Source organism: Penicillium malachiteum (assembly GCF_028827825.1).
Source record: "Penicillium malachiteum strain IBT 17515 chromosome Unknown utg000001l:1.0-8184562.0:1.0-8186909.0, whole genome shotgun sequence".
NCBI classification, from domain to species: Eukaryota; Fungi; Ascomycota; class Eurotiomycetes; order Eurotiales; family Aspergillaceae; genus Penicillium; species Penicillium malachiteum.
Genome location: NW_026643094.1, coordinates 305,524 through 329,528, shown reverse-complemented (window position 1 = coordinate 329,528; position 24,005 = coordinate 305,524). Strand labels below are relative to the sequence as shown.

The window sequence follows — 24,005 nt, the reverse complement described above, 5'->3', positions numbered from 1 at the left end:
CGGCCTTACTTGTGTCCCATCACCACCATGTCATATGTTACAACGACATGTTCAGATCGATAATCATGTGGCAGATATAGCATTTTTCGTGTCCTTAGAACGATCCAATCATTGACGAGGATATTTCGGTGAGATGAAAGTTCCTACTCAGGGAAGAAAGACCTCACATCGAATCGACCTGTGTCTGCTAATCATTGTGCCATCTGAAGAGAAACGCAAGCTGTGCCGTCCTGCATAAATTGCGCGCTCACCAATCAAGTTGCCTGTTCGTGATTCCCATAGTTCCAAACGCCGAGTATCAGAGGCCAAAAAAGCGCCATCGGGAGAAAAAGCGAGCGCGCCAGAGCCTAATGCCAGACGTTCAATCGAATAAAGCAGTCTCCCTTCAGCAGTATCCCACGTCAAAATTTCCTGGTGGTGGTTGTATAGAGCTGCCAAAATAGTTTCATCTGGTGACCAAGTAAGATTTTCACACTTGGCCATCGCTTCCATTTGCTTCTGTATTGTCCATCCTTCAATGCGTCCTCCACACGGTCTTTTCGTTTCTTTTTTCCATATATGTACTTTCCAAATTCCAGTCCAATACAGACAAGGTCATGTGAAGCTCTCCTGTTTCCACTTCCCAGATCGAGATATGCAGATTAGATGATTCTGTTACACATTCATCAGATTCGGGTGGCACCTCTTCTGATCCAACCACGATACGCCGGATTTTGCGAATAGCAGCCGCCAGGAATCGTCCGCTTGGCGAGAATGATAAGCGAGTTACGGTTTCCAAGCACATTGGGTCATCCACATGAACCTCTAGAGTGTGCAATAACTTCTGTGAATCTATTCCCCAAATGTTTACCAGGGATCCAGCTCCGGCAACTGTTCGAGCCAGCATTTTGCCATTCTTGCTGAATTCATAACCACTGCCAAAAGAATCCCCAACTTCGAAAATGACCCATCCACTAGACAGGTCTTGCACAGCGTCTTGGCCGTCAGTAGAGTTGACAAATGTTTTGCTATCAGGTGAAAAGAAAACACGGCGTAAATGCTCGTAAGTTGCCTTATGTCTCAGAGTAGCTGTTTTGAGATCCCAGAAACAAAGCTTTCCCCCCAAAGGTAACAACCGTTCTGTGATCCGGTGACAAGTATATGCATTCGATGGCCCTGCCGTCAGATTGTTCGTGTCGATCATGCTCAGTCTGACGTGTAAGATCCCACAAACGGACAACTTCCTGCCTAAAAGCCAACCATGGTTTGTTTTCAGCGAAAACAGCACTTCTCATAGGTGAGAGCTATAATTGCTGAAAGTCGCGACCACTTGTCCAGTTGTGGCATTCCACACTTTGACTGGCTTATTTGAAAAAAGTCTGCTGATAGGTCCCAAGGGCTTGGGAACAAATGTGAACAGCCTGCCATCTGGGGAAAACCTAACGAGATTACAGTCGTCCGTATGAATTGTTCTGAGGACTTCACTAGAACGCGAATTCCAAATTTGGACGATAGAGTTAGTATCAAGAACCCCAGTGATAACCAACCAATTGCTGATTGGCGAAAATGTAATACACATCATGCTATCCAGGCCTCCAGAAAACCGTTTGAGTAGTTCTCCGGTAGCCACGCTCCAAATGAAGATATTCTCACGAGATACAGCTCCGATCACTTCAGTCCTCTGGCAGAATTCCGTGCACTCGAAAGTTGTTTGCGATCCATCATCAATTCTCAGGTCATGCCGCATATTACCAGTGGCAACCTCCCAAACTCGTATGTCTCCTTCGCAAGTAGTTGCTAGAAGCTCACTGTTGGGCGAGAAGACTATATACGAAACCCTACCGGCGTGTGTTTCGAATGCCTTCACAAGCGTTCCCTTTTCAATGTCAAGAATCTCAAGTGTTGTTGTATACGAAACGGTGTAAGCCTTGTCGGGTGAAAAGAGACTGAGACACTGGCCCCGGTGATCCTCAACAGAACTTCTCACTTCCCTGATCAGCCGCCCCGAAAAGGCATCCCAAATTCGTACGTGACCCTTCAAAGATAAACACATCACAGACATCCCATCCAAAGAAAACGCGACCTTTGATCCCCGTCCAATTTGCTCTAGAACCTTCAGCAAAACTCCCGTGGCTGTATCCCAGAGAGCTGAGCCAGACGCAACCATATTACCATCAGGCGACAGCGCGACAGCTCCACCGTAGGGAGCATCGAGAACATCTTCAAGGGTCAGCAGTATAGGACTCCAGGATAGTCCTGATATTGGCGGACCAATGAGCCATTGATCAATTAAACTCCGGTACTGCCTTCTCACAAGACTTTGCTCTGGGCAGCAAATCAGAGCAGACCGATAGATCTGCAAAGGCGCGCACTCTAGGGTTGATCTACAATTGAGCACAAAACGCCTCAGGTCGAAAAAAAACTCTTTGATCGCAGATGACTCATCGGCCTGGAAGCAAAAATCAGTCGTCTACACGCCAGATGTAGGAATTGTAGTTTGATGTGGCTTACCTGTAAGCTCATTACATGATCTGAAAGCATAATCACAGCATTGGTGCCCTCGTACATCCGCCCCAGAATGCTCAAGGTCTCAAGCCAGTGTAAGATGTGCTCTTTCAAGAATCGATGAACTCGTCCATTTCCACGAGAGGATCATTCGCAAACGTCAGATGCTCAACCCAGTACAAACAAGAATATTTGACATGCTCTGGCAAATACTTCGTGATTTGTTCAGGGGAACATCTTCTTGAAGAATTCCGTAATCAGCAAACCCGCAGATATCCTGGTTCAATGTTTCCTCAAGCGTAGTGAGGCATTTCTTTAGCAAATATGAATGCCTCTCTTCTTTTGAGACCTGGTGGTTCTTATCAATGCACCTCTTATTGTTCACAAGGAAGTCTTTGAATGACAATTGAGCAAGGCGGATAGGTGAGTCCTGACCATTTCCCATCGATATGACTGAACCAAGTTCGCTCAGAAGAGTTTCAATCTCGTTACAACTTGGACTAGTTAAAAGGGCTCCGAGTGCACTAGTGGAAAGAGGATGGCAGAGGACGACGATTGTCCCGGCAATATTTTGAAATAGGGAGCGAATGTCATCCATTTCTTCTGGAACAGCAGACTGCATCACTGAGCTCTTCAAGATTCTAAGGTACATCGCGTCCAGTGTGCCTTCGGGGGTTGTCACGTCGCCATTTTCTCGAAGAAGGTGATTCAACCGCTTTTCAACCGTATTCGCATGTTTTAGATTCTTATCGCCGATGAACAGACAGGCTGTTGCTGCATAGATCCACAATCCATCAGCTTTGCGTTTAAGCCCATCAAGCGCCTTCTCACCAGGCCAGTCGGTTTTCAGATTAGAGTGTCTTTCAGTGGTCTCTCGGGTCTTGGTCCGCAGGAACTTTGTAATGTCATCATCTGGGACTTCAAACCCTATAGACGGTTCGATCTTTTGGAGTTCGCTTGTTCGGAGGCAAGTTGAAGATCGAGAAATAGCATCAAAGCTTGTAAATATGTGACTTTCTGGCCGGCTAGCCAGAAGAAATTTCAATCGGAAAGAGTTTAATTGAGAAGCCTCGGTGATGAGGTCCAGGATGGTGCCAACGGTATCTCCATCACTCCCGGAGCTGCACTCATCAAGTCCATCTACGACCACAACTAGAGTCAATTTTGGGAGTCGATTGTGCGAATTTCGCGACTCCAATCTCAAAAAGGGCTCAAGAATCAAGTGCTTCCATTGATTGCTGAGTGACTCGTACAATATGTTTGAATGGTCTTTATTGACTTCGCAGATCTCCGGTCTGATCTCGGGAAGACAATCCGCAGTTGCCGTGCAAAGTGTAGGGAATAAGTATGGAGCAGCGCTTAGCTCGCCTTGATTCTGGTCAAAGAAAAAGGTTCCTCCAAGACAAGTTGTCTCGGGGAGGGATTTCCGATTGAGACATTGAGTCGCGATGGTTCGTGAGATCGTAGATTTACCTGTACCGGCCATTCCGCGAAGCCAATACATATGCTCTGGCCCAGGCGATACAATCCATGCATGGATTTGTTCGAGCACATTGACCTGTGTGCCCTCGAAGCATTCTGTCTTGTACTGACTTTCAAAAGATTGCAATCTGGCTTGCTGTGCAACTTTGGGCTCGAGAATGTTGACGAATTGTAGCTATTTGGTACTCTTCCTGACATGTTAGTCAAAGATTCAACCCGCAGGTCGTAGAGTCAATAGGTCACGTTATCTCTGTATTATGTCGACCTCATTCATCATCTGATATGACCTCTCCATATCCCCATCGAGCTTCTTCAAGGTTTGGTCAATCTGTACCAATGTCGACGCATTCATTATACTGAGATCCTGAGTGATCGACTTCTCAATATCCTTGATGGCATTCAGCATCCCTTCCCAGTCCTTAGGGGTGGCAAAATCTTCCAGAAACCGCGAAAGTCCAAGATCTTCGTAGTGGCGCGCAAGACTAATCTGGTACTGAATTATAACCTTGTACATCTTCACCATCTGCTCCCTCACTGAAACTCCCAGCTTTTACTGCGCACGGCCGTCATCTGATGCCTTGGATTGCCTTGCTGCGGAATACAAGCTGCTCCAGTCACGTTGGACGACACCATAGCGAGCGAGAACTATTGCGATATACTTGAATCCGTCCATGGCTTTTGCATCTTGTTTCAAAGCATTGGTGAAAGAGTTCAAGAGTACCAAAGCTCCGGCCCATGCCAAAGCAGCGTGTGGCTCGGCGCTCACTGCTATCGTGACAGCATCCTTCACAGATAAAATCTTGTCCGCTGCCCTCCGTATTTGATCCTTGCCGATGATCTCCTTCCCTGCCAAGGTGACCTTGATCCGGCAGCGTTCTATCTCATCGAGGCGATTTTCAATTACCGACCTCAAGCATGGAATAATGTCAATTTCTGAGATATCGTTCTCGGTATTTCCTGGTTGGGCCAGACATTTCTCATAGGCCGTGACGAGTTTAGAATTTTTTGGATTATCAGAAAGCTCCTTATATGCCTCCTCCCAGAGCCCATCGAGGTCTACCCGAGGTGCGTTGGTCGTGTTCTTGACAGTGGAATTCTTCGAGGGCACCGCGATGGAGGATGCCGAAGGGGACAGAACAAGAGATTCTGGCAGAGTACCGTGGCTTACAATGGATGACTGTTTACTCGTGCCAGGTGGGATATGCGGTCCGTCTGATCCTGCGCGATTTTTTTTGAATGAAACCGCCGCCAGAACTTACTCAAATGCCCCGCATCCTTCTTCGAGTCGGGGGCACTTGAATTTACCATCGTTGAGGGACACTCAAGCAGTACTCATACAGAATATAGGGACGACGCTTGTGAAGTGATTCTCACAATCAGCGGCTGGATCGTCTTGAGAGGGTGTTTGAAGCTGGAATTTTGGTGCTTCTTGGCCCCCGCTGGGGGCTAGCATGATTGGATCACTGGAGACTACGCGTCAATTTCACCTGACTGGACGGGGCATTTCGATTGATGCATGGGAGGTGGTTATGGTTGAGGGCAACAAGAAAACATCCCAACTGTTTCGTATTTTCACTTTTATCCGGTATTTTATGTTGCCAGAAATTGAGACGATCCCGAAGATCTAAGTTATAGATCCAGGGATAAGATCCAAACAAAAGGAGTTAGACCTTTATAGCTTTTGCTCTATAAAGTACGCGCTGAGGACACCTGGGCAATGATGGTCGCGTAATGGTGTTAAGCCTCGATTGGCTAGTTTGGTATTGGATGGTCCAGCGTGAGTAGTAGGTAAACAGACCATAGTTTTCCCTCTAAAGACCACGCACAATCGTGGTCTTCAATCGTGGTCTTTGTGCATGGTCCCTTTGCCGTCCGCCCACTCCTCTGTGTTGTATAGGTGGAGACCCGGAATAACCTATCCCCGAGGTCCCCATTAGCTCTAGCGCGAAAATCTCAAATAAAAGCTTCCGCGCGATGAGCAACTTTCCTCTTTTCTTCTTTTCTCTCCATCTACAGTTTACATTACGATGTAAATACACTGGGGCTCCACATTGTGGCTTGCTGAGGGTTACCTAGGCCTTCCGTCTTTAATGGGTTTCCTTCCGTTCCCGGCCCTGGAGAGTGAAGTCGTTTCTCTTTCCTAGACACTCTCTATGCTAGAACTTTCAAGTTCTAGGGTGTTAGATGGGGAGAGGGCGTCACATACCGCCTTCTTCAATTTAATATAGTAATTTAATTCAATTAATAATTCATCTGTTTACAATGGTCCAAATTGAAGTCCTTATGATCTGTATCCCGTAGAGATTCTCTTTTCTTCCGTGTACCAGCTGGGTGGTTAAGCTCTCTAGGGTTTCCGGTCTCTTACTGCATGCCAGCCCGCCTAAGTAAACGACATGCTGGTTCCTAGTACTATGAAACTGTTGTATCTCCCTGTGTTTATCATGCCAAAATGCCAACAACTCATATTATTTCGCAAAGTTTTGATCCCGTTGTCTGAAACTAGTTCAGTTAAAGATTGCTCAGTCTGATTAGCAGACGGTCAACACTGGGCAGTCAAGCACTCATCCCAGCTTCGAATGAAAGCGAAAACGAAATATCACTCAAGATGCTAATGAATCTGATAGAAAATACTGAATGCGATTTTACCTGTCTTCTGCTACTCAGTACTATCATCTACACCGCTTAATAGCAGCCTTGTATTAATTGCAAGGATGTATGACTTGGACAATTAGCTGAGCATCGGAGCTCTTCTTACTCTTTCAACTGCACATCCATCACAATCATGGGTGCTCAAACCCCCATCGGCAATGTTCCGACACGACCATACCCCAATGGGCTTCTCAGACAGATAGGATGGTCTATAATCTTCCTATCGGGATGCTTGCTTCTCAGTCTACCCAATGTCAGGCACCTGTGGTTCCACCAACCAAGTGATCCGCCTGAACGATTCTATACTCCCTCGGAGTTGAGGAACCAGCCGGAGAATCTGACAGGTGATGGATTATGGAAGTCACCCTGGCCATCGGTATGTTTTCTTTGTTTTAAAAGGAGATAATCTCGCTGACCACATATTATCACCGAACCAGATCACCCCATCAGAACGGCTTTCATATATCCCATGCTTCGAAGATTATCAATGCGCCCGCCTCGAAGTCCCCATAGATTCGAACAGCACCAATAACGAGCAAGAAAAGGTCGCACTTGCAATCATCAACATACCCGTGCGGGTACCCATCACTGATCCCAGATATGGAGGAGCTATTTTAGTCAACCTAGGTACTACAACTCCAGCAATCTTCCTGGCAACCGGAGTTAATATTTCTCTAGGGGGTCCTGGAGGATCTGGGATAGCCACTATTTTGGCACAAGGTCGACGCTTTCAAATGACAGTGGACACACAAATCATCCCCAATCTAGCCAAGGTCAGACCAGTTTGTTTCGCAAGCACCCGTTTTACCTCAGTGCTGACAGTCCTTATGCAGGCTCCTTCTCCATCAGATGGACTATACTACGACATCATAGGATACGACCCTCGTGGTGTCAATAATTCTACCCCTCGGTACGAGGGCTTTTCAGAGCCGTACTCCCGCCGGCGCTGGTCTCTGGACAACAACTTGTTTGATTAACTGGGCAGCTCAGACATAGCAACAGAGAAAGCATGGGCGAGAGCCATGGCGTTGGCGGCCACCTGTACACGTGATGGAGGTCCAAGGATAGGTCAGTTCATGAATACTACGCCAAACGTTGCGGATGTCGTTGAGATAATCGAGCGTCTTGGAGAATGGCGACAACAAGAAAGTGAGGAAATCTTGGCTGGTCAGCCGATGATGTCTGAATCTGAGAAACAAACAATTCGAGATGCAAATCGACGGCGGAAAGGTGAAGAGCTTCTACAGTTTTGGGGCTTTCTTACGGTACAGTTGTGGGTGCAACATTCGCAGCGATGCAACCTCATCGTGTCAAGCGTCTAGTCCTTGATGGTATCTGCGATGCACAAATTATGTATTCTGGGTATTGGAAAACTAATATCTTAGGTACTGACAAGATCATGATGAGGTTTTTTGAGTCTTGTCAGCAGGCTGGGCCATCCAAATGCTCATTCTCAGATGATAGCAGTCCCAAGGATCTGGAAGCTACTCTAGACAGGACTCTTAAATCACTTAACAGAACTCCTCTAGTCGTGCCGGGTTCGGAGACCCGGGGCCCTGATATCATCACCTACAGCAATATTCTGCGATACATTAAAAGTCGGTATATGAGCCCCTGGAGTACTTCCCAGCATTGGCAGATGTCTTCACCAGTCTCTCCCTTGGAGATGGAAGCTTTCTCGCGGATATCAAGAATGCAGAAAAGATATCAATACATCCGATTGATGATGGTCGCAACAACTTGACATCCGGTGCCCCCCCACGAGGAAATCATCCTGGAAGTCTTGGCATCTATTGCCTGCACAGATGGGGAGGACCGTTCTACTCTGGGGAAAGACAACTTTTTCGACTATTATGAAGTTTTGAAAGAACAGAGTAAATGGATGACTGACATATGGGCTGCTTTCACCATGTCCTGCTTGGGGTGGAAAACTAGACCGAAATGGAGATATGAAGATATTACCATCGATTCCCTCTCTTGATCACACTTTGACTCTAGTCAGGGCCCATTGCTGGCAATCCAGTTCATCCTATACTTTGGATTGGAAACACTTTGGATCCAGCCACGCCGGTGATCATGTACGTTCGCCAGTCCTATGTACAGGCCACCAAGCAGAATGACTTATCAATTCCATTTAGTGCCCATAATTCAGCTGCCAAGTTTTCAGGTTCCGTTGTCCTTGAACAAGATTCCGTGGGCGTATGTGCACGTCTCGTCTGTCGACCATGCTTGAAACATGCTAATATGCACATCTCTGTCTCACAGCACTGTAGTTATTCAGCCAGATCTACGTGTACAGCTGACAACATACGCCGATACGTCCAAACCGGCGTGCTCCCTGCTCACAAAACTATGTGTAAACCCGATTCAACACCTTTTGGTCACTCCGGGTCAAATGCTCTCCATCCTGGATAGTACAAGTAATTACTCAACTCTAGGCTCCATAGGGCGACCGAGTCAGGTTACAGATGTCCGGGTCCAAATTTGATATCAGGGCCAATTTGAAAATTCATCAAAATTTGAATTGAATGGAGTCTAGTCCAATACTTTAGATAATTTGAAAATTCTCAAATTAACTACCTAGGTAGCATAAGAGTTAAGGGGAGAAAAAAGAAATTTTACTACGCGAAAGTGAGAGAACATTCACTACTCTTTAATTCCTTCACTCCTCCTCCTCCTCTTGTTTATATTCTCTCCATCCTCCTCATCTCCATTTCATCACCATCTTCCTCTTATTTATATTCTTCCATCTCTATCTCCATCTCCATCTCCATCTTCTCATCCTCCTCATCACCATCCTCCTCATCACCATCCTCTTCATCTCCATCTCCATCTTACTATCCCCTCTCCTCTCCTCATATCTTTATCTCTCTGCTCTCCCCTCTTACTCTATATCTCTTCTCCTCTTTCTCTCTACTCCTCTCTCATTCTCTCATCCTCCTCTTCTCTTCTCCCCTCTTCTCTCCCTCTTCTCCCCCTCTTCTCATTTCTCTTCTTCTACTCTTCTCTCCTCCTCTACATTTTCTCCCCTTCCCCCTCTCCTCTTTATAATCCTCTTTCCTCCTCTTCTTCTTCTTTCTTCCCTCCTTTCCTACTCTTTCTTATCCTTCTCCTCTCACATTATTCACTTTCTCACCTCCTCTCCTCTACTCTCCTTATTCCCTATCTCTCTACTCCCCTCTCCTACTCTCTTCTCCCCCTCTTATATTCTCTCTTATTCTCTTACTCTCTACCTCCCCCTCCTCTATCATCTATCATCTATCCCCTACTCCCCTATCCTCTATCCTCCTCTCTTCTCCTCACTACCTCTTCCTTACTCTTCTCTTCTCCTCTTATCCTCTCCTCCTTCTCCTTCCTCTTCTTCTATCCCTTCTTATCCTCCTCTACTTCTCTTCTCTCAGTTCAAATTTGTGGGCAAATCTGTGGGCAATCTGTGGGCAAACGTTGGAAATCTATGTCTCAATGATGAAACTGGTGTTCAAGTTGGACCCTGAGAGACTATCTGATCATATTGTTCTATGCATGCGAGATACTAAGTGAAGCCAAACATTAGCAGGTTGTGTTTTCTTCATTGGCCAGGCGACCCTGAGAGACAATGTGATCCAATGCCATGCATGCAGCCGAAGCTGAGCATCTCCAAAGTAGCCAAATCTCCTCTTAGCAGGAGACAGAAAAAGTGATAACAAGGTCGAGCCTCGATGATGAATCAAAGCTGTACTGAGAGGCTCTTACCGACAGATGGGTATTTCAAACTCGGTGGTGCACGATCAAATGGTGAATGGGTGAAGATGCAGGAATACAGGCATGGGCAACAGTGCTCCTACAATCCTATACCTCGATCTTTTTGGAAGCAAGTATAACCCCATTATGAAACCCGCTTCAATTTCCCCTGCCTCGGTGTTCTATCAGGATCTAGAGCTAACTACCTCAGCATCGACCTCAGGTTCCTTCTGCCGCGACAAGCCAGTGAGAATCTCTCCCGAATCACTCTCCGACCTACATATACCCAGGGAACGGTCGTTCATCTTATTCCAAAGGCCCTACGCTGAATTGTGGCACTGATTTTAAGGAGAATTGAATTCTGGGAATTTTCCGAGGTGGCATGGTTCTATTTCATTGTCAATTATCATTTCAGCATGGTGGTCTCTACACCTTTAGATATCATGACACATTCTGCAGTCTCCAGGGCTGCTTTGATACTTCTCATCTAAGATCTACCGCGGAACTACCACCACCTCAGTGCTGTTATGCTAGAAAAGTATCAGAAATTCTTGAAGTAGAGATATCAGAAACGCCGTTACTGAATACAGAGGACCGCAGCCCATTTTCAAATAATATACATAGACTATAGTACAAGAATAGGAGAATCTCAGAAGCTGGCTACGTTATCCTTAAGTCCTGTGGACCAGGTACTCGACAGCACCCGCAGCATACTCGAAGCATTCTCCCCATCAACGCCAACCCAAGAGTACACGCAGTGAACCAAAACTTGAAAGACGAGGTAGAATAATCTATTCATCATCATCCTCCTCATCCTTCTTTCCCCAGCTCCACACATCCCAAATATACTCATAAATCAAATCTCCATATCCCTTCCCTTCTTCCAACGCCTTCTGCTCCTCCCTTAACCTCTTCTCCATCCATCCTTCAGACTCTCCACCTAACCAAACTCTCTCCGCAACACCCTGCTGTTGTTTCCGTTGCAAAGCCTTCCACTTCTCAATCTCATCTTCAGGCATTCCACCCTCCCGTAACTGCGCCTCTCGAGCAGCGCGTAACCGCTTCTGCACTTCTTGGGCTCGGTCAGAAGGCAAATCGCTTAGAATTGAGGGCCGGGCGATTCGAGAGTGTACGCGGTCGACTATGCTGCGTCCTGTTCGTTGTTCCGTGATGTAGTTTGCGGAGAATGCGAAGGCGGCGGCGTGCGCCACTGTTAAGTGGTCGAGTTTTCGCGGTGGCAGGGCGATTAGGACTGGTGAGAGGACTAGGAAGCCGTATGCAATGTAGGTTTTGGCTTTTTCGAAGTCTGCGCTTCGGCGTGCTTGTATGCTTGCTTCCTCCATCTGTTGCGGAGTTGGTTGTTGGGTTGACATTGTGGTTTTGTCAATTTGATTTGTGGATGATTGGGTAAGGTAGTGGGACTTGGAGGTGTATTTGAGAGAGGTTTTGGAGATTTGGTCTGGTTGGACTGGTCTTTATTTGAGTCTGTGAGTTCAAGTTCAATGTTGGATTATCGATTCGCAAATAATTTACGGGGCGTCATAGGAACCATGTGTGCAGATCATGTGATTTTGTTTCTATGGGTTACGTTATACAGTGATTGATTCCATCCATGGGCTGAAATTATAAGATTGGAATAACATGTAGGAAATTTTGGCTGTGATTGAAAGAATTACATATTGAATACATTTACATAGAAAGAGAGAGAACATAGTAAGTCAAGAAAGTTGTCCGGGGTCATATATTGTAGATGTTCTGAATGTTGAACAAAAGAGAAGACTGCAAAAAGTCGCTAAAAACAGGAGAAATAAAACAGGTGCAGAGTAACATGGGGGTCATTTCAGTGAGAGACTTTTTGTCTCAGGATCATGGATTGATCCAGATATAAAGGATTGGAATTTAGGCCCATCGCCAACCTGACTCCTGGGCACCCTGTTGCTTGATAACAGACATAAGCAGGGAATTCTTTCCATTGCTGTTCTTTCCTCGAGTCACGAATGGGTTGCGCTCGGATTTCTTCTTTTGTTGGTGGAGTAGCTGCTCTGCAGCTTCCACGTTGATCCCTTCACCTGTGTCGGTGATCTTGAGTGCCCATTTCACATCCTCTTCGTTGAAGCCGAGGTCATTCACCATTCGGCAGATGGCTCGGTCAACTGGGTCTTGAACTTGTGGTGGTAGAGGTGGGGAGAGGTAGTGTGACATTGGGGGGCTGCGCGGACGGGAAGTGAATGGGTCGGATGTGATGTTGAGATTGTGTGCGCTTAGTTTGTAGTGTGGGTGTTGGGCTGGGGTAGGTGCGAGATGGTCCAGACCATTACTCGGGGTACCGGGAATAGCAGGACTGCTGCCGTCGGTTGAGGTTGATGATCGGTCGGATGCTAGACCAGGTACGGGAGGAACTGGCGGTGCTGAAGCTTTGCCTGTTCCGACCAGGTTGCCGAGGATCGTGCTGAATGTGGACATGGGTCGCTCTGTTGCGAAAGTATTAACGAAGTCGGGGAGCTCCGCGCCTCGGGTACGCTGCATTCGAATCTCGAGTGAAAGGGCTTGACGACGCTCGTTATCTTCTCCGCGTGTGGGAATCTCGTCCGATGGCAATTCACATGGGCTGTCGGCGGAACCGGAAGGAAGTATCATGAACCGTTCCTGGTCTTCGTAAACACGAGAAACCGCTTCCTTCATGAAGGATTGACGGGTCACGCGAGTCTCAGGAAGATCCCACTTGGTAAGACCAAGGTCCTTGGCCCTCTGGAAAATCATGGCCGGAGTCTCGCTGGGAGTAAGAGAGCTAAGGGCTATGACGGCAGACAATCCAAGAGTGAGAACCCAAGATGTCCATTCCTCTGTATTTCAAAGTTAGTAAGTCATTGTTGAGCTGGATTAGGTATATTCTTAACTTACCGAGAACAGTTTCCTCGCGAACTGGGTCGTTCTCCGGCACATGCTTTCCATCGAAGATACCAGCCCTGCGAGCCTCAATGCACTTGCCATGAAGAGGCTGCACCAGGACATTCAAACAGTTCCAGATTTCAGTCATGTCGTAGAGCTCCGTAGCAGTGAGTCCACCGCAATTTCCACGTGCGAATCCCACTGGTGGCTCGAACAGGACATTGTTCATTCCGTAAGGCTCAGTCATCATGGCGGAAGATGCGCCATGGAATGTTCGAGCCTTCTTTCCACCCCTCAGCCAGTCCATCTGGCCCTCGATGTCATTTTCACGACCTTTCCCACTACCGAAAATACGGCAGAAGGTCCAGACTCTCCAGAAGGCATTGTCAACCTCCTCTGCACGGTCATCATCCAATCCAGCCAGGCCACGCACAGTGTCCGGTCGCAAGAAAGGAGCACAGCGCATCAGTACCATGGATTTCAGTTGTGCCAAGATGAAGATATCCTGGGCATACCGGTCCAAGTAGAGCTTGCCAGTGTATTCAGGCACCTGGGAGTCTGGATCCAGGACAAGCTGCCACTCGGTAGTCCAGGGAGGGCTCATTTCACGCAGCTCCCATGCCGACCGTGACATCTTGAACAGAGCATTCTTAATCAGAAACAACTCTCGCTGCTTGAAAAGGCGGTAGAATCGTCGGTTCGCGAGGGCTAGGTTGAACAGGTCGTCGAGGGAAGGCATGCGCTCCAGTAGCAATTCCACGAAAGAATCCCGAATCTCATCGATTGGGAAATTGATTCGGAAATTTTGGTTATTTTTGCCATTGGCGTGTGACATCGGTAGCGGTGGAGGCATTTGCACAGCTGGGGAGGGGTGGTCCTGCGGCAAGTTCGTAGACTAATTCGTTTCGAAGGTAGACACTACTGGCCTTGGAGGTAGAGACGAATGCTGTCGACTGGCGCATTTTTTGCGATGGTCGCATAGTCTGAGGCGGGTACATCAACGGAGTTTCAACAACTATTTTGTCATCGTTCGGTTGTATTTGGGCTTGAGGCGTAGACAATTTGGTGATAAAGACTTCCTTCGCATCTCTCGTGTCTTCTTGGTTTGGTTTAGAAATACTCGTCGGGTTGGTCAGGGGAGAAGATTGGTAACCGGGCGCAAACTGCTCGAGCAGATGTTTGAAGCTTAAGTTGTCGGTTTGCAGACGAGGCAATTGAAGCAGGAGATCCTCGCGCTTGTTAGAACCCGAATCATCGTCCTCGATCGGAACCACCTCAAGGTTGGGATGCGACAAGGACAAATGTCGTGACAAACGTCGCGTCTCCTCGTCAGAATTAGTCTGATCCGCCTGTGGGTCCACTGCCGTATCCGACCGTGAGCTCAACGTACTCAACCTGCTGAAGCGGCGCTGATCCGTCCGCGTGTTGGGTTTACTTCGGTGGAATGTGGGCCTGGCGATGGAAAATGACTTTTTCAGCTTTTGCAGATCGCTACCCTTCGAGCTATCGTTGGATTTGGAATTTCCTCCGCTCCATCGACCGCCCTTTGATTCATCCTTGGACTTGGATGGTTTACCGTCCCGTATAGACTCATTTGAGTCCTTCGATCGGGTATACTTGTGACCCTTCTTCTTGGTCACACTTTCTCGCAGAGAAGTACTACTTCCCATCCGACGAGCCTCTTTCCTTAGCAATTCCAAGGATGCTGGTGATTCAGAGTAAGGTTTCGTGGTAGGAGGCAGGGGGGCGGGCCGCGCCGCGACCAAGTCACCATGGTTATTGCGACTGATTTGGAGGGGACCATCCAGTACCAAAACTCGTCTACCTGACTTTCCATCATTAATATATGTAATCTCCAACTCATCCGTAGCGTGTTTCCATGTTGAACCATTTCTTTCAACGTGATGTTGATGTTTGTGATCGGATCGGTTAGCACGTTCGCGATGATTCGGAGACTGACCATGTCTCCCGCAAGATTGACACCGTGATGACTGGTTATGGCGGGTCGTCGCGTAGACAGAGTGGGGTACGTGGGGACGGTGAGCCATGCAGTCAGCACAGTTGGAAGCGGAATGTCCGCGCGATGAGATCGGTTTTAAATACGATTCAGGCATATCGGGCTCCATCACGGGCGCACGTGGTAATGGTTTGTATCGCAAATCTTGTATTGAAGCCTTGGAGATCTTGGAAGAATTGGAGTCATAACGAGTTGGCGTGGGTTTGGCGGACATTCGGTTCGTGGGAACTTGAACTTGTGTAGCGATTCCAACCGAATGTACCGAGGCCTCATCATCAAAGCCTGTTGGGGGAGACCCTTTAGACAGGCTGTCCATTTTCCAGTTGTCTTTCCTCCCGTCTTCAAGGCTGGTTGTTGAACTTTGTCGCTCATGATCGGATGAAATGGTTGTTTCTGTCTCAGTTCCAGCGTGATGATCGACCCGTAGTGCTCGTTGACTGGTATTGTGCGTGGAGTTCTGGTAAAGAGACTGAACTCGTTCCCCAATTTCATCTTCAATACGTAGACGACCTTTCCTAAACTTGGGCTTCGGTTCGACTCCATCGGGCGGCATCACAGCAAAGTTACCTGTTAACTCAGGGAAAAAGCGGGCCAGCACTTTACTTGAGTTGGCGAGAGGTCGATCTTCAGAGATGGGAGAGATGTCGGATTCTTCATCGGACCCCAGTGGCGAGTCCAGATCAATAATAGTGCGAAGAGATCTTTGAGGGGATACAGGGCGACGGTCGAAATCATCCTCTTCCCCCACACTGAGATTCCTGGTGAGTACCATGTCGGTCAACTCATGGGGTCTCGCACCCAGGATTCCTGAGGCTTTAGCACTGGAATGGCCTGGTGTGGACCTATTAGAACCGACTCCCCGTTCCATTATCAGGGGAACTTCAGTGCCCTCGTCGGACCAACACACGCTACCACGAACGGCTTTGATTGTGGATTGCGAATTAAAGACTTTCTTTGCGGGATTGAGGTTGAGTGGTGGCGGGCGACGAGGCCCCTGCGCTTGTTTCTTTGATAGCGCACTTGAACTCGATGGTGGTCGTACATAGGGTGTAGCTGGCGAGACCATCTTACAAGTCGAGTTCGAGATGAAGATACTCTTGGAGCATTCTTCGCCAATCTATTATTTTTGATATTGAGTTAGCCTCCATATAATTTCGATTTTATTTTTTCCCATCTTTTTTTTCTGAATTATCTCTCCTTTCTCCCAGTCTCCCAAGGTCTCGAATAATGAATTTCTTCACCCACCTTTTAGCGGCGATCGGGGAGCAACAGATGTCTTTCCGGGGTTGTTTTCCGGGGTTCCTGGTTCGTGTAGGGAAATTCCCTGTTGATGATACCTCTGGGGATGGTGAAACAAAGAGGTTTAGGAGGTGAAGTTTTTCGGATTAGACAAAGAGGATGTCAAAAGCAGTTTTGTCTGGCAAAGATGGGGGCGAGTAATGCAGTCATGCAGCCGGGGCTGATATCACTCAAATAAGTCAAATAAGCCTGAGTACATCAGTGGGTCTGTTTTTTCCAATGTACAATTACCTAGGCAGTTTACTGTGGCACCATTCAAGCCGAAATGCATTACGCCAGGCGAAATACGGTTGGGGGCCGAATTACTTCCCCCTTTCCCATTGGTATTATTATTATTATTTTTTTAAGGTGATTAAAAAGATATTCTATAAGATAGTATGGTATAGAATTTGAAGAGGTTATTATCCTGATAGATCTTGGAGACTCTGTATAATGATATGGTATCACTTATAGTCGGTGTTCTTCATAGTTCAAATGTCAACTGGTCTCTTGATCGGCAATTCTGCATACTCTCTACGGTTAAAGATCGGCCGTTAATGAACACGTAAATATTACATTAATACGTGATAATTGATTTCAAAATGTTCTTTTAATACGAGAGATTCAATTAAAACATTACCATTCACAAGGGGGAGCTAATACGCCACAAGGCCCCAGGCCATGTGCGGGTGGTCCTTGCAGTCTTGGATTATTCCACATTCTCGTTTATCCATACCTTATACAATTATTATTTATTTAATAATTCCAACATTTTGAATCCTGGCTCCCGATTTCCGCTGCATTGACCATGATTTAATCAGGTGGGGAGAACTGATATAGCCCCTTGGCCCCTCACAGGTAACGTGTTTGCCACGAACGAGGAATGAAAATCGCTTATTTTCCTTCATGAATCCCAGAACAGCTCAAGTGCTTTCATGGAATCCACCACTGACCTCAACTGCTGTGGGGAGACACCGGGAAGTGGGCCCAGACCATACAAAATACAATTTCCTAGTTAGGCATTTTCTTGGTCAGGACCATACCCTGAAGAGATCTTACCTCCATCCTTCTAGGGTGTTGAAATGCCCCAGACCCACGTTGATTGTTTCAATTCAGCTTGGTCTCCTTTCCTAGTTGGGTATCCTGGATGTCTGGATCCATGTTTTCGATTTTAATGATCTACGATCGGTGACAGGAATCCGATCAATTTGGGGAGTCCAGCTCCACCAGTGGCTGAGAAACGTTGCTTAGAAGGGTAAATCCTCGCCAGCTGGAGTTTCAGTTTCTCATGCTGCTGTCAAATCAGCAGGGAGCATTCTCCAGGGTTTTATACTCTAATGCATTATGCGGCTTAATCTATCCTCGATTTGAGTGATGACTGTGGCTCGGAACATGCATATGAGATATCCATTGAACCCGATTTGACTCGTGAGAATAATCTACTACGGAATAATACATACACAGCGAGATAATACTGATACCATTTATCTCGCAGTCTCGCACTATACGGGATGCCTCCATTATTGAATCCTTCACTCCGGAATAGTGACAATAATAGAGTGCCAGACCCGATCTTCAGAGCTAACAAGGAAAACGTTGACAAGTGGACACATAGAAAATTCGAGTCTAACGGGGCCAGAACATGTGGCAAACGGGGTCCCACGCGATCTTTACCCTAGAATCAGGGGTTGGTTCGATTGTAGTTATTCTTGTTCTATACGAATTACGATATGCAACCTTATGCATCCTGAGCCGCGTGGAAACTATCCAGCGTGGCAAGCATCCGAGTCATGAAACAGACGTCTATTTCCAGACGCCGTATCTCGGAAAATCCAACTCGTTTCATCTCTAAAATGTTTGATCTAATTTTTTCAATGTTCACTGGCAAATGTTTGATCATTTGCGGGTTTCGGATGAATATCGAGTCGGATACATATCCATGACAGACCCCCCCCCCTCCGGGTGAAGTGGATTTCTGAGCGGCGACGGACTCGGACATTCTACTAATAAATCTTGGTATCCACCGTACTCCAGGCCCCAATACGGAATACTACTTGAATCACCTGGCGGTTCTGAACCTTTCAAACTTGAGACGCAAAGTGATTGATTGTTAACTTGAACATGAATGCATGATCCCGCCGATGCTGGCCTCGGGTCTGAATTCTTTCCGGGGCCAACCCCCATCTTTCATACCACCAACCGCCGGCAGCATCCATGTCTAGGTGATGAATTGATTCAACTTGAAGTTCAAACACTTCGAACTGACCTATCAATGATTCAAGAATGCTACACCAACCTCAAGTGCTTGTTTTGAAGCTCTTGAATGCCTCAGGCGCTTATGATCATGAAGTACTCGGAAATTCCGACACTCGTCCCAAATGGAAAATATTGAGGCTGATACTCGCATCTTTCCAGCCGTTATGTTGATAATCGAGCTCAAATTGTACAACTTGAAATTACCTCTTTTGGAATAGAGTGCGATGAACAGAGTTCTGGCCCTTGAATATTCGAGGGCGAGAAATACAAGTTCCACTCAATCCAGAATTATGAAGCGACAAACTGCCGATCCATTCGCAGCCCGGGGGCCAAAAACCACACCAACCACCAACATCGATATGAATCACAATGTGACATCATGTCCCTGGTTCAGGAGCAAATAAATCATGCAGAATGCCATGTAACGGTCGCCCTTGTTCAGGTCGAAATTATTTCATCCCGTGTCGCAGCAATCCTCCAGTTCGAGCGCATCGGGGACCCTTATTCCCGCGCTTGTTGGGTATTCCATTATGATGATGACGATCTCATTCCTTCTCATTACTAGCGTCACGGTCCCCCCTTTTCTCCCGAGATAGTTGATATGAATCACGATACCCCCCCTCAATTCGATACTTGGGTTCCATCTGAGGACCCGACACTATGGTAGGCAGCTGAAAAAAAAACATCGAATCAGATCATCAGTCTCTTACTACAGAATTTTTCACGGATCTAATCTTCAATGACAAGTATCTGTGCGTTGACTGTTTCTACCCCGCTTTTCGTCATCCTTGATGTTTTAGTCTTGGCCTACGTTACGGCCAGACTGATGGCGGCCCTGGTGGGAACCTGAGGGCAATATGCACTGTAAGCATAATTTCCGAGATTTACCGAGGGCTTGGTTTGTTCGTTTCATGTTTATATGTTTATTTGCCATTTCTGGTGCTTGGTCCTAGCCTTGCACTCTTTATTGTAAAAAAAGCACATAGACAGAGAACTCAGCCTTCGAGTTGATAAAATTTTTTAATTGAAATCAATATTTGTTGCCAAGTTGAGTACATTTGAGATCATTATTCACAAGACGCCGACACGCAAAAGACGGCGCCATAAACATTTGAAGGCTCCATGAAAATTGAAAGAAATGATAAAAATTTAGTGAGAATTGAGAAGGTAAGAAATCATCATGCTGACAGGATTCAATCAATCCCAAATAAGCCACCCGGCAGATCCTCCCAGAGTCACCATCATCATCGCTGTTAAGATACCCGCCCCGGCCCGATCAGCAGTGGTGATGGTGTAAGATAACGCACTAGGCTTGGGCTCTGGCGGTTTTCCACCCGCACTGGGGTCTCCCTTACTAGTACCACCATCCTCGCTAGTTACCGGGGCCGCGACTTTGGTAATGAGATTTGACTGAATCACCTCAAGCGCTGCCATTTGCTGACCAAAATCCTTGGTGTCATCCCATTTCTCTTCGGTCCATTTAAGACCACAGGTCGCGCCGTCTGTACCCCCATTACAAGCTTTGGCAGCCGCTGACGCAGAAGCTTTGAGCTTAGGCATGATCAGATCAAATGTGAATGGGGCCATCTGCGTTGTGGCTGCCATCCAGCGTGCGAGATAGCCTTTGAAGGATCGTTGATCGACCATACACGTATTGACGGTTTCGCATGCTCGTTCGAACATCACGTTTTTTGGGTTGTCGGAAAAGAATATCGATGATGATTCGATGATTTTTTCAACACGCTCTTTCCACTTCGGATCCGAAGTCTGATAATCAATGTTAGCTGTGTTGAGTGAATCCCAAGTGGATGCCTTCAATGGTATAAACCTACAATATTCCACATGTTCGCTGCGCCGAGTAGGTAGACGCCGTTGTTGTATGTCCACTCAATCTCGTTGATGTCAGTGCAATTCGTCAAATCGCTCGCTCCGTCCCAGAAGTGGTAGTCGGAGTTCATGAATCCAACACCTTCAGTCCAGTCCCAGGCCCTCTCTGCCCAGTCTTGGTATGTCGAATTGCCAGTATATTTCGCTAAACGGGCAGCCAGGTTGAAGAAACCGCCGGTAGAAATGGTGTTCTTATAGGTATATCCGTTGTTCCATGTGAAAATCTGCCATCGCAGTCCACCACCACAAGTGGAGTCATCCCAGCGCGGCGCTTGCGTATTGAAGGTAGCTTGGGCCATCGCCAGCCAGCCCATCTTATCAGATGAAGGGTTTGGGAAATTCCTCTCTGCAGCAGACATGGCTGCGAATCCCCAAAAGGCCTGGTCGTCATTGCCTTCTGTTTTACTCTGGTTGTTTGGCATGAAGGCTCCGGTGTCGCCTGCTTGCCAAAGCATACCCTGCATCGTGATATCGTTCCATGTGTCATCGCCCGTATAATACCAATAGTCGATTAATGAGTTGAACATTGCGCCTGCTTCCCACCAGTAGTATGGATCTGGAAGATTTCCGGGATTGTCGCCGGGTCGGTTACCGGTATAATAAGTCATCATATTCTTAGCTACCTGTTTGGCAGCGTTCTTAATGGAGTCTGCGTTCAAGTCCTTGTATCAGTGACCGTTAAAAACATGGCCTGGATCTCAATTCACTCACCCTCATCTTCAATATCTAATTGAACAGCTCGCACAGTAGATGCTCCTGCTAGAGCCACTGTTACTATCCTCCCCCATGAGGGTTGGGAACTGCCGAACCAGCGCATCGTGCTTGTCGTTGGAATAAATTGTAGATTACCGCGATGGCATGAGACCCGCTATGCCTTCGTTTGTCTTTATGATTTCATAGATTTGGAATATAAGATTGTCAAACGGCAGTTTCACGAGGCGAGATCGTTGTCAAGTCCAAGGCGAACTTCGTAGCGAACTTGATCCAAGGCAGGGTGGAGGTTTCTCAGAGGTGAAAGAGACATACGTAGCATCTGCCTCAGGGTCTGTGGATTGGGTATCACATTCCAATAACAATGGGGATGCTGGCATGGTAACAAGGCGTGTATCCCTCGAATCAGCGTTACGCCCTGGCTCACAAGAGTGGGCAAGACCATCCAAGCCTCATCCGCATGAGGATCTACTAGAACAACGAATGGGCAATCTGTCCGGATTGAGTATAGAATCCATGAAGTGTAACCCGCGAGCTGTCATTGTATCGTGGCTTCCATGGTTGTAGTCTACAATGGGGATCGATGTGGAATGCGGGAGGATCCTAGCAAACACGGCATGATGGATAAAAGACCTGACACCGTTTGGATACCCAACAAGACCGATTTCACCACTTTAAACCAATAGATTCGAAAATAATCTAGGTATCAACGGGAACTGTGGACCGCGACCGCAAACGAATGCGATACAACAACCGCATTCCGATGTTGTCACATCTATCCCTTTCCGGAAGGGAGAACCTCGAGAACAATCCATTCCCCATCCATGAGCAACAGCCTTCTAGCTTTTCAGACAGAATTAAGGGACAAGTCTAAACGTAACTTTTCAGGGCACATTCGTTCCACTCGTCTCTGTTTTTTCAACGGTATTACCATCCTGAATCCATCCCTTGGGAGGTGCTTGCACCTCGAAATTCCAGCCAAATGTATCAGGGACCTGGCCAGCCTGAATACCGCGTAGATTCTTTAAGAGGGTCACGCAGACCTCTCCTCCTTCGTTCTGTTTTCCAGCACGGTACTTGAATTCGCCCCCGCGAGAACGCATTCTGATGCTTCGTACGGGTACCAACGCGGCTGCGGTCCCAGCTGCGATGACTTCATCAAACTCTCCAAGCTCATCGTAGAGTACACGACGCTTCTCTACTTTGAAGCCCAGCTTTCGCGCAATATCCCCAACCGATGCGGCTGTGACCGAGTCAATCGCATTGGGACTATCCGGATGCACAATGGTGATATTATCACCACTTCCCTTAACACCGATGAAAGCCGATGTAGAGAACTCATCAATCTCACTTCGCGTCGCACTATCCAAGTGAAGCGTGATTCCGAATCCTTCGTTTTGCGCTCGATCGCTGTGTCGTAGAACCGGCGCGTAGTTCCCACCTACCTTCGCTGCACCAGTTCCATGCGGAGCTGATCGATCAAAGTCCTCGAGTATCAGTGCATCAACGGCACTAGCACCGTGGTACACTCCAGTTGGCATAGCGAATACAGCGAGCGTGTATCCATCTGGTGGACTAAGACCCAATTGCGCAGAGGATCCAAAGAGTAGAGGTCTGATGTACATTGCCGCACCAGATTCATGAGGTGGAACGAACTCCGCATTAGCCGCTACGGCTAGATGCACTGCCTGGAGGAATAGATCCTCGGGCACTGGCGGGATAGAAACCACCTCTGCGGAATTCTGCATGCGCTTCGCATTGCGTTCTGGGCGGAAGATCGTGATCTTGGTATCCCCCTCATGCCGAAATGCTTTGAGACCCTCGTATACTTGTTGTCCGTAGTTCAACCCGGGGGCCATGCCGTGGACTTGGAGGAATGGAGAGGCAACGAATTGTGGGGCAGACCATTTTCCACCGGCGGATTGGGAGAAGTGGCATTCGACGTGGCCATTGACTGTGAATATTAGCGATGTGTGATGTGAATGGACGAGAAAGAGATGACTTACCATCGCGGACTTTGAAGCCAATGTCCTTCCAGTCGAGAGGAGCAGGTGGTGGAGGGAACATGATGAGCTTGAAGTATAGTGGGTGCAGCACTTGAGGTTTGTGGGGGAGATCGACGGGTAGCGGGGTACTGGGGGTTTTTATACTCTCGTTAATGAGTCTTACTATCTTACTATACTCCGTACCTCGTATACAGCCTTAAAAGTTTAAGTTGCACTAGTTTTAGAGCCTGAAGGTCTAATTGATAGATCTTTAGTGCCTAAAGTCCAGATTCCATTAGTATGAGGCTATAATATACCATAATAAGAATTACTCTCAAACCTTCAGTACTGGAAGGCATACTAGGTCTTCTTATGTTGTTGAATGAACACCCTATTAGTTCTGTCCAGATGTCCTGATTGATATTTATTATAGGCAGAAAAAGAAAGAAAAAAGAAATGGAGAGAGCAAGGGTTGAACCAGGGACTTTCACGTTTCGCGATGCTTGTGCCAAGTGAGGCATCAAAATGAGCAACACGATGACAGCTTCAACTTTCAAAAAATCATAACAAATCTAATAAAATAGATAAAAATATAAAGGTAATATCAAAAGAAAGAGTAAAAAGAAAAAGGCTCCGCAGAAGTCTTT

At 47.1% G+C, this 24,005-nt stretch overlaps 11 protein-coding genes across 11 annotated transcripts; 2 read left to right on the top strand and 9 right to left on the bottom strand.

The window, feature by feature from the left end:
- Positions 1–514: 514 nt before the first annotated feature.
- On the bottom strand, positions 515–1,183 carry N7483_000130 (WD40 repeat domain-containing protein; the record flags this gene model as incomplete). The annotated part of the gene is made up of 1 exon (XM_057083568.1): positions 515–1,183. One exon carries the CDS (start codon positions 1,181–1,183, stop codon positions 515–517), a length of 669 nt encoding a protein of 222 aa, XP_056949717.1.
- Positions 1,184–1,270: 87 nt separating this feature from the next.
- On the bottom strand, positions 1,271–2,146 carry N7483_000129 (WD40 repeat domain-containing protein; the record flags this gene model as incomplete). Its single annotated transcript, XM_057083567.1, has 1 exon — positions 1,271–2,146. The coding sequence occupies one exon, from the start codon at positions 2,144–2,146 to the stop codon at positions 1,271–1,273; it is 876 nt and encodes a 291-aa protein (XP_056949716.1).
- A 498-nt stretch (positions 2,147–2,644) lies between these two features.
- On the bottom strand, positions 2,645–4,480 carry N7483_000128 (uncharacterized protein; the record flags this gene model as incomplete). Its single annotated transcript, XM_057083566.1, has 2 exons — positions 2,645–4,117; positions 4,232–4,480. The coding sequence occupies 2 exons, from the start codon at positions 4,478–4,480 to the stop codon at positions 2,645–2,647; spliced, it is 1,722 nt and encodes a 573-aa protein (XP_056949715.1).
- Positions 4,481–4,516: 36 nt separating this feature from the next.
- N7483_000127 (uncharacterized protein) lies at positions 4,517–5,274 on the bottom strand (the record flags this gene model as incomplete). The annotated part of the gene is made up of 2 exons (XM_057083565.1): positions 4,517–5,184; positions 5,226–5,274. The coding sequence occupies 2 exons, from the start codon at positions 5,272–5,274 to the stop codon at positions 4,517–4,519; spliced, it is 717 nt and encodes a 238-aa protein (XP_056949714.1).
- Positions 5,275–6,748: 1,474 nt separating this feature from the next.
- On the top strand, positions 6,749–7,592 carry N7483_000126 (uncharacterized protein; the record flags this gene model as incomplete). Its single annotated transcript, XM_057083564.1, has 2 exons — positions 6,749–6,991; positions 7,053–7,592. The coding sequence occupies 2 exons, from the start codon at positions 6,749–6,751 to the stop codon at positions 7,590–7,592; spliced, it is 783 nt and encodes a 260-aa protein (XP_056949713.1).
- A 45-nt stretch (positions 7,593–7,637) lies between these two features.
- Positions 7,638–7,937, top strand: N7483_000125 (uncharacterized protein; the record flags this gene model as incomplete). Its single annotated transcript, XM_057083563.1, has 1 exon — positions 7,638–7,937. The coding sequence occupies one exon, from the start codon at positions 7,638–7,640 to the stop codon at positions 7,935–7,937; it is 300 nt and encodes a 99-aa protein (XP_056949712.1).
- A 3,189-nt stretch (positions 7,938–11,126) lies between these two features.
- N7483_000124 (uncharacterized protein) lies at positions 11,127–11,708 on the bottom strand (the record flags this gene model as incomplete). Its single annotated transcript, XM_057083562.1, has 1 exon — positions 11,127–11,708. The coding sequence occupies one exon, from the start codon at positions 11,706–11,708 to the stop codon at positions 11,127–11,129; it is 582 nt and encodes a 193-aa protein (XP_056949711.1).
- A 526-nt stretch (positions 11,709–12,234) lies between these two features.
- Positions 12,235–13,963, bottom strand: N7483_000123 (uncharacterized protein; the record flags this gene model as incomplete). The annotated part of the gene is made up of 2 exons (XM_057083561.1): positions 12,235–13,178; positions 13,237–13,963. The coding sequence occupies 2 exons, from the start codon at positions 13,961–13,963 to the stop codon at positions 12,235–12,237; spliced, it is 1,671 nt and encodes a 556-aa protein (XP_056949710.1).
- Positions 13,964–14,033: 70 nt separating this feature from the next.
- On the bottom strand, positions 14,034–16,307 carry N7483_000122 (uncharacterized protein; the record flags this gene model as incomplete). Its single annotated transcript, XM_057083560.1, has 1 exon — positions 14,034–16,307. One exon carries the CDS (start codon positions 16,305–16,307, stop codon positions 14,034–14,036), a length of 2,274 nt encoding a protein of 757 aa, XP_056949709.1.
- A 3,665-nt stretch (positions 16,308–19,972) lies between these two features.
- On the bottom strand, positions 19,973–21,479 carry N7483_000121 (glycoside hydrolase family 76 protein; the record flags this gene model as incomplete). Its single annotated transcript, XM_057083559.1, has 3 exons — positions 19,973–20,542; positions 20,608–21,311; positions 21,374–21,479. 3 exons carry the CDS (start codon positions 21,477–21,479, stop codon positions 19,973–19,975), a joined length of 1,380 nt encoding a protein of 459 aa, XP_056949708.1.
- A 778-nt stretch (positions 21,480–22,257) lies between these two features.
- Positions 22,258–23,440, bottom strand: N7483_000120 (branched-chain amino acid aminotransferase; the record flags this gene model as incomplete). The annotated part of the gene is made up of 2 exons (XM_057083558.1): positions 22,258–23,327; positions 23,380–23,440. 2 exons carry the CDS (start codon positions 23,438–23,440, stop codon positions 22,258–22,260), a joined length of 1,131 nt encoding a protein of 376 aa, XP_056949707.1.
- Between the last annotated feature and the right edge of the window lie 565 nt (positions 23,441–24,005).